The sequence below is a fragment of the Halichoerus grypus genome, chromosome 12 (genome assembly GCF_964656455.1).
Source record: "Halichoerus grypus chromosome 12, mHalGry1.hap1.1, whole genome shotgun sequence".
In the NCBI taxonomy this organism is placed as follows: domain Eukaryota; kingdom Metazoa; phylum Chordata; class Mammalia; order Carnivora; family Phocidae; genus Halichoerus; species Halichoerus grypus.
The window spans coordinates 79,752,774-79,762,534 of NC_135723.1; the positions used below are offsets into that span (position 1 = coordinate 79,752,774).

Consider the following 9,761-nt stretch of genomic DNA (forward strand, 5'->3'; position numbering starts at 1 on the left):
ATTAAATAAAGACAGCAGGAACTACGCAAGAAGGAACGTATGACTCTCAAAAAGATACTGAGCTTAATTACATCAGAGAAAAATCTGTGATTCCTTTATGTAAAAAAATATGTACATGATAAAATAATTTTGATATATAACTTCAATTTGACTGCTTTCGAGTGAGGTCTCATTGGCTGGAATGCATCATTTATTAGGCAGTCCTCATATTCTGGAAGATTCTTTGGCAGTTTTTAGTCAACTGACTATTCAGAAGGGATTTAAAGAGCCAAGATTCATTCGGGATTTAACTGGTGAAAATACAGTCCAATTTCTTGATGAGAAAACCATACAGTTAAAGAACTAACAGGTTTTTAGGCTTATTTATGTACCTGAGAGAAGACAGCACCAAATCCATCATCAACAGCAGGTAAATGCCATGTCTGTTTTCTGTTTTAGCCTGTGCTAATTCCAAGGGTGATTGCTGTCTTTTACAAATAAACAAAATAAAACAAAACAGATAAACAAGTGGACAAGCAAATCTTTGAGGACAGTGCATTTCAAATAGCAAGCAAAGTACTGCTTATTGCTGCTATTATTTGTTATTTTTTATTCCAGTTAATAGTTGTTAAAATGCCATTATTTGTTAATTTTCAACAGGCCATGTTCTTGGTCACTTTTCCCGTCATCAAGAAGAAGATATGGCAATCCATTCATATTCTTTTTTCCTAGTTTTCCTTACAACCAAAGTTTGGTCTGTACTGGATGGATTAGATCAATGTAGTCAGAATAATAGGAAATTAAAACCAGAACATCTTGCAGGTAGAGTTGGCATAGCTGAGAATTTGTGTGAAAACTTTTACTTTAGTTTTTATTCACTGGATTTTGTTTTCACATTTCCAGTGTTTGTTTGTTTTTTTTTAAAGCCTCATTTTTCTTTTCTTGTTCAAATGAAACTCTAAATTAGGCCTAGATATCAATAAACCTCATAAATCTAAAAAAAAAAAAGGTCTACCATTTAAAGAAGAGCTTGAACACTACTGAGTTTACTTCATTTGCTACTCACTGTGTAGTATGTAGTATGAAACTAAAGGGACATTTGACTCCATCATGTCTAATTTTTTTTCCCTCTTCTTATTTTTAAGGAGACTGCTGTAATGGTGAAAACTATAAGCCATGTGTAACCCGTGGGTGGCATGGGTAGGAGTACTGCTGCCCTTGATCAAGTTCACTCATTCAGTCCTCAAACCAGCACTGCTTCCAGTGATCAAGAACCAACCTTTCAGCATTTTCTGGGCTGCGCCAACAATGCAGTGTCAACATTTCTTCAATGTGGATTTGACTCTCCAGTTATTTAATATTATAGCAAATCCTTTGGAGACTCAGAGGGGATCAACAATTGTCATATTTTATCCAAATGAATTAGGGTATTATCCTTATTTCTCTCAAGATGGAAAACCCTTTAATGGAGGGATTCCTCAGAATATGAGTCTTTCTAAACACCTCAAGAAGACAGCTGATGACATTGCAAAAGTTGTCTCTTGGTGGAGATCAGAAGGTCTTGTCGTCATTGACTGGGAAAGCTGGAAACCCCAATGGGGTAGAAATTGGGGCAATAGACTAATCTATAGAAACTACTCCTTAGCCTTCACTAGAAACCGCCATCCTGACTGGTCAGAAATGAAAGTGAATACAGTTGCCCAACAGGAGTTTGAAAATGCAGGAAGGAGTTTTATGCACACCACTCTCTCACTGGCTTTAGAAATGAGACCAAAGTGTTTATGGGGCTTTTATCTCTACCCAGACTGCTACAATTATGATTATAAAATAAACCCACAGACGTACACAGGTAAATGCCCAAATGATGAAATTTTCCACAACGACCAACTCCAGTGGCTATGGGAAAAAAGCACAGCACTTTATACTTCAATATATTTGGATAAAATATTGAAGTCAAGTTTAAATGCTTTGAAATTTGTTCATTATCGAGTTAGGGAAGCCATGAGGATTGCTGAAATGGCTAGACATGACTATATTTTGCCAGTTTTTATTTTTTCCAGGCCATTTTATTTGCATAGTATTGAAGCTTTGTCACAGGTAAGAAAAAATAGTCACTCACCTAAAAATGGAAATTTAGTACAATGACTATATAAAATCTGTGAAAAAATGCTTTAGTATAATTATTTCCCCTTAATAATAGAACACTATTTTATTTTATTTTTAGAACACTATTTTATTATTAAAGGTATATATTTTTTCAAATGTCAAGTCAGTTCTGAAACAGCATCACTGACAATTAGATGTTTACTTGGTTTTAAGATGATGATTCTTATTAGCTTAGCATTTTCAGGGGTTTCCCGCAAAAGAGTTGTCAAGCTTGAATTAAATGATGCAACAGATTAATTTTAACCCTGGAGAAATTTCAGAATCAGCTTTTTAATAGGAAAGAGTAGTAGCAATTTTTCAAATCTAAAAACATACAAAACAAAGTTTGGGTAAATTATTAAGCAATTACAATTTTTGTTATATTGCATTTTCATGTTTTAACTAAGTTCATTGAAAAATAACATCAATTCCATTGATTTTATATATTTAAGAGTCTACAATGTGATCTAGTGGCTAGTGTCAAGGCTTTTAAAATGGTTTATGTACACAGATAGATACTGTCCTTAGACTTAACACAAAGTAGAAAGCACAAAGAGGTGGGAATGAGCTTGTTTGGAAGATAATGAGTTTGCAGACACGTGGAAGTATTCAAGCTTTAGCTAGATTGTTATTTAGATAGGAGATTATTATAGGGCTTCAATCATTGGATGGATAGCTAGATAAGAAAACCCTTAAATCTCCATCCATACCTGTGAGCCCACAGTTCTGTTACTCCAATACCCAACACAGACACAGGGCCATTGGAAAGACAACACAGCTCACCTTATTAGACCACTCATGTTTGAGATGAGGAAATTTAAAAGCAGTATCAATTCTTCCTCAAATTTTTCAGAATAAACATCTACTGACCCAAATGCTGTTGATCAGACTTGACATTTCTATCATTGAAGGATTACTCATTAATGATGTTCATTCAGTCATAGCATCTTGGCAAAAAGTTGGAGATCTCAGAGGTGTCTAATCCACCTTTCACCCAAACATGGATTCTTTCTTATCTGGCCTCTGCTTCAGCACCTTTCAATGGGCTCTCCCTATTCCAGAAGAAAAACTGCCATTTTGGGACAATGTTAATTCCCAGAAAGTTCTTGAGTATGTTGAGTCTACTCTGCTCCTGGATAACTTCATACCATTAATTCTAATTCTACCTTCTGGTGCAACCTAGACTAAAGCAAATCCTTCTTTCAAAAGTCAGGTCTCCAGGTATTTGAATACATCAGTTATACCTACCAAAGTCTTCTCATAAGTCATTCCTCAAGTAACAGATCTCTCAAATCATGTCACTTTCTCAAATCCTTTTGGGAAAAAGACTAGGTTATATTTATTCATTCCAAAATTATTTACTGAGTGCCTATAATGTGTCATTGTATTAATAATAATAATGATAATAACAGTACTAATATTATTATTGTTAATAATAATAATGGTAGAAACTAATAATGGTCCATACAGTTAGTTTGTCTTGAAAGGAAATGAGAGAATGAGATGAGCCACATTATATATATATATTTTAAAGATTTTATTTATTTATTTGACAGAGAGAGAGAGCACATGAGCAGGGGGAGGGGCAGAGGGAGAAGGAGAAGCAGGCTCCCGGCTGAGCAAGGAGCCTGATGTGGGACTCGATCCCAGGACTCTGGGATCATGACCTGAGCCGAAGGCAGACACTTAACCGACTGAGCCACCCAGGTGTCCCAAGATGAGCCACATTTTAATGAAAGTCTTGTTTAACTTTCTTATTTTTTGTGCTATTAGACTTCTCACATAAATTATGGGCTAAGTATCACCTCTGAGCTCTACTTCAGAAATCAATAGATCACATACTCTACTCACAAAAAACTATAGAATTAATCTGAGTATTATTATATTGAAGCATTTTAAAACATCCTATTGCCTTCACCAATCAACAAATGATATGAGTCTTTTTTACTTATTGTCTAAATAACATAAATTTTCAAAGAAATAATTTAGAATACCAACTCTGTTCGATATTTTCTTTCAGAAGTGTCTCAATTTAAGTGAGGGACTTGATTTACATTTAAGGAATGTAATACTGGCTAGTAAAATAGAAGGATGGTTTCCTTTCTTGTTGCATTACCTACCCAATTTGCGGAACGTAAGCACTAGTGTTACTGGAGGCTTCCCATACTGCAGGGACATTTTGCCATGACACGGCCATTTTCTCATCCTAGTTTTTGAACACTGTGTCTTTGCACTGGATCTCTGGTTCTCCACACCTTGGAACGAAGGGAAGAATGCAGATTCCTTCATCTATCATCTTCTCTTTGTTCCATCTCCCCTTATGCCCTGCATCTTTGTTCTTGCTCTATAATCATAAACATAACCTTCTCAGTTTCTTGTCTTGGTAAATTATAATCTACTTAGTCGCTCAGTTTGAGTGTCACTTGTATCCTCCCTTCTCTTTCCATTATCCAATAGATATCCATCTTAATTTCCAAATCACTCTTCAATCTGTCCCCTCTGCTTTACAAGGACTGACATTGCCTTTGTTGAGGCCCTCATCATTTCTCATTGAGCAGTGTGCATCATCTCCTAATTGGTGTCCCTTGCTACCATCTTGACTTCCTCCTCCAATACATGTTTTATGTGACAGCCAAAAACATCTATCCAAGTTGCAAATTTGTGGTTTTCCAGTACTAAAACTTTTTTTTGTACTTAAGTCCTAATAATTTAAAATAGCATAGAAGACTCTTTGTATTTGGATCCTCCCTATATACAAAGATTCAGATGCCTTCACTTCTTCCCAAATCCCCTGTGCTTTACCACAAGAGTTACCAGCAGTTCCCTGGGAGGACTGTTTTTTTCTACATAGGAACCTCTGCCCTTATTCTTCCTACTGTACAAAATTCTGCCCTCTCTAATTGGTCTTATGAATTTGCACTCATTTCCAAGAACACATCTGAAATCTCACCTCCTGTTTTCCCAGACTCTTCCATATAGCATTAAGCAGTACTTCTGATCCATAGGTCTAGTGGGACAAAATAGAACTTAATTTGTTATACTATAATTACTTTTTTTTTTTATCACAGCAAGCTTTGTTCTTTTTTCATTATTATTATTGTTCAGTAGTTAGAGGTAGTAGAGCATCAAAGTGAAGAGTTCCAGCAAATTGTAATTACTTGTTTATATGTCTGTCTCAACCATCACACTAAAGAGCTCCCTTGAGGACAGGAACTGGAATCTATTTCATTTTCATATTCTCGGTGTCTAGAATATTGCCTGGAACATCATAAATATTTGTCAAATAAAAGTAAGTAACCAAGGCAAAATTACCTTTCCTAATTCTGCTCTACAGTCCTTTGTTTCAGAAACACGGATAACATTATCAGTGTGTTTTTTACCACAGTTGATGGGTTGAGTCTTATCACTGAAATGTCAATGACTAAATTTAGTTTGGCAGAAACTACTTGTGATACTTTTCTTTTCTAGGAAGATTTAGTACATACAATTGGCGAGAGCGCCGCGTTGGGGGCGGCAGGGATAATATTGTGGGGAGGATACGAATATTCTGATTCAAAGGTAAGCAGTGATTTCTCTGTCAGCATCTTGAATATATTCTAGATATTGTTTTTTGTTTTACTTTTTCACTTCAGAGACAAATGGTTATCTGCTCACATGATTTTAATGAAGTTCAAAGAGTACAGGGACTAACACTGCTCGAGCACCTCCCTGTACCAGCCACTGTGGCTAGTGGCAGCATGGAAAGAGCACAGGTTGTCCAATCAGACAGCCTGAAGGGGGGATTCAGTTTTCATGTTCTAGAAGTGTAATCTTAGGCTAGTTAATTAACCTCTCTGAGTCTGAGTTTCTCCATCTTAAAAAAAAAAAAAGGTACTGAAATAAAATCCCTAAAAAAATCCCTACTCTGCAGGGATTTCAGTAGATGCAATGATATAATGTATATGTGACAAAGAAAAAGAATACTAAAGTTTAAAAATAAATATTATTTCATCCACGTTAAGAAGGATGGATTTTCTAAAAATGGCTCTTTATTGCCTGATTGGTGATGATAGAAATGCTCTTGGGAGGAAAAAATATATGTATACAAAGGTTTATTAACAATCTGTTCTTGATAGTAGTGCATACACAAAATAGCTATTATTTTTCACAACTGAATTTGAACATGTTCTATTGGTCACGTGTGACACTGCCTAAGTGAAAATTCTGAACCACAGCTTTTCCTCACTTCCAGGTATGAACAAATAGTCTCATTTTCAGGTATTAAAACATCCAGTCTCATAAAACATAAAAACAGCCATCTCTTTCTCATTCAGCATGGCATGAATGAGAATCTGCATGGAGGAGCTGTTAAGAGCAGGGGGCCTGAAGCTGGGTTGTTTGGGGTCCACTGCTTGCTTTTTGTCACCTACTAGCCATGTGACCTTGAGCAACTCATTAACTCTACAATTCCTCTATCTGTAAAATGGGGGAAATAATAGTATCTGTCTCACTGGGCTCTTATGCGAATTGCATCATAACACACGCTTAAAACGCACGCTTAAAACACGCTTAAAAGCGCTTAAAACAGTGCCTGGGATGCGGTATGTGTCAGGTACATGTTGGCTATTATTATCCGGGTTAACATTTCCTGCCCTCTGTCCCCACACAACACACTTAGGTCTTAGGTATGGGCAAGAGGAGTATGGGGCAATTTCTTTGTTCGTTTGCTTTAAGGAAGGGTGTGGGAGACTGGGTTGGGGAGGAGACAAAGTGGGCAATGTAATTTTTATTTATTTGGGGCATTTATAATATTTTTATCTTTTGAAGTTCTTCCCACACAACTGCCACATAGGGACTGGCTCTTCCTCGCATGCGGGGTCACTGAGATTTGGTTAGAGACACCCCCACACCGCACGCAACTCGCACCCCCCAAGGCTTTGCTCCTGAGGCATTGGCAAGAGGAAGCTGGCATATGCTCAGATGGGGAAGACTGCCAGAGTTGCAGGCTGGCAAGAGGATCAGCAGATCACATTGGACTGTGTTAAGTTTGAAATGCTTGTGAGACATGCAGGTGGAGATGTCACATAGGTAGGTGGGTGTGCAATTGGTTCAGGGATAAAGTCTGAGAAATCACAGCTGGGAGTTCTATTTAAAGCAAGGAGGTGGGGTGAGTATATCCAGAGAGAATATAGCTAGAGAAGAGAAGAGGTCCAAGAATTAAGCCTAAAGTACTCCAGTGCTCAGACGTAGGAAGGATGAGCAGGAGCCAGTAAAGGACACTATGAAGGAATGTCCAGTGAGGTAGAAAAAACCCAGTGGGGTGTGATGTCCTGGAAGCTAAGTGAAGAAGGTATGTCACGGAAGAGCACTGGGACAGAACAGGAGATGCCCAAGTTGAACTTGATTGTATTCACCTGTGTTCTATGCTCTCTTTGAGTATAGTCTTCCCTCAATCTCTCTCTCTCTCTCTTTTGTTCAATGGTTTGCTTGTTTTTTTTTATTCCATCTGTCCTAGAAACCCCCTCAGATAAGGAGGCTTGTCCTGACTAAAAATAGCATTTGTTCCTAAATAGAGTATGAGGCTAGCTCAGACCGATGTCCCTGCACCAAAAACATTACACACAGGATTTTCATCACTTGTTACTGCCCAAAGTGATACCTTGTTCAACCACCTGTCATTAGGAGCTTTATTCCACCTTGTGACTTTCCATTTGAACCCCCTAAGTTCTCTCTAGATGGATTCACAGTACTGGTGCCTCTTTCTCACTGAGAAAATATCCCAGTGCTTTAAATTAATTGGAGTTTAATTATGGACCAGTGTTAATATTGATCAAAATAATTGAAGTGCTACTGGAGAATTGAGTGTATGTTATTAATGAATCTACTAGGATTTTCCCATGGTTCTTCCTATATGGATCAAGGCAGGAATTTATCAAGGTTCTAGCCAGATTCTTCTGGGCTACCTGATGATATCATTTTGATTAGGCCAGCCTATCCTAGCAGCACAGTGTGATCAATAGGTGGAAATATGTCCTAAAGTCCAAAGTTGGGGACATATCATTCACACTTAATGGCAGCTTGTGGAAGACCACCTTCCTCACTATCACTGGACCCTATATGCTAGTACAAGTGATTTGGGCATTTGGTAATAAATAATGACCTTTTATATTCTACCTACTACAACCTGACTGATGGATAAATAAAGTATGCTGTATTTATACTATAAATACTGAGTCACAGCTAAAATGAAAAAAAAAAAAAACAGAGCTACATAGCTACATATATCAATATGAAACAAAAATCTTGAAAATGTTAACTTTAAAAGGCAAGTTGCAGAAAATAAAATATCTCTAATGATATAAATTTATGTGAAAGTTTAAAAACACAAGATAATACTATAACTGCTCATAATTATATATATATGCAAAGTAAATATATATATAGTAAAGTTATAAAAACATGGATGCAAAGACTACCCTCCCCCCCCCAACTTCAGGAGAACTGTTACCTCCTTAGAGGTAGGGAGAAGAATGGGATAACATGGCAGTCTTAGAAAAATCTGACCTATAATATTAACGTATATTAAGTATCGGTGTTGAAGATGTTTCACAATTAAAGTTAAATTTAAAATAACCACGCCATATTAATGCTGACCTTTTAAAAGTGTTACTACAAATACCTCTTTATATTAATTCCTAGTTAAAGATATGGATCTCCCTCCTCAGCCTTACCAAATATAAAGCTTCAGGTATTAATACCACCTGTATAATAGAATCACATTTTGAGAGTGAGCTAAATCGATCTCTACTTTTCCTACAGGAGACCTGCTTATCTGTGCAAAAGTCTATCCAAGGGCCATTGGGCCATTATGCTGTTAATGTGACATCTGCAGCCAAATTCTGCAGCCAAAGTCTATGTAACAGTAATGGAAGATGTATCCGAAAAACACCTGAATCCTCCTCCTATCTGCATATGCCCGAAAGCAGCACTAAGAAATACATCCTAAGTAAGAGTTTCAGATTCATCATTTCTCCGACTAGTAAACTGAAGACAATAAGGGCCATGAAGAATGGATTTGTGTGTCACTGCTATTACGGCTGGCAAGGAGAATCTTGCCAGCAACAGTCTTCAGATCTCTTGAGAGGGAAGAGTGAGGCGCCTATGACTCACTTTAACTTATCAGTTTTTCTCAGCATGACCTTATCTATGATTCTGTGGAATTCTGTCACCCCCTATTTCAATGTCAATTTTTCCTTGAAATACTGAAGAGTAGAAAATGCTGGGGTTTTTTTTTTTTCCCTTTCACTTAAGCTACTTCTAAAATATTCATTGGCTTTAAAGTAAAAAATTTTTCAAAAGTGATCATTGGCTCCCCATTCCTTGCCAGAGTGATTATTTTATGCGGCGCTTCCTTCGTGCTAGGCACTAGGCATGAGGAAGTGAACACACAAAAGTTCCTGCCCTTGCAGAGCTTAGATTCTTGTGAGAAACTGAACAATAATAAGTAAACCATAAATAAATACATATATATCAAATGAAGATAAGTGCTGTGGGGAATAATAAAGTAGGGTGAAGGGATCAGGGGGTGCGGCAGAGCACTGGAAATTGCATATAAGGTAGACAAATAAGCCCCCTAATGAGATGACCTGAAGGGGGAA

The 9,761-nt window shown here is 37.1% G+C and overlaps 1 protein-coding gene across 1 annotated transcript; it reads left to right on the forward strand.

Moving 5' to 3' along the window:
- The first annotated feature begins 1,155 nt into the window (after positions 1-1,155).
- LOC118523869 (hyaluronidase-4-like) lies at positions 1,156-9,369 on the forward strand. Its single transcript, XM_078059829.1, has 3 exons — positions 1,156-2,076; positions 5,593-5,682; positions 8,923-9,369. Exons 1-3 carry the CDS (start codon positions 1,156-1,158, stop codon positions 9,367-9,369), a joined length of 1,458 nt encoding a protein of 485 aa, XP_077915955.1.
- Positions 9,370-9,761: the final 392 nt, after the last annotated feature.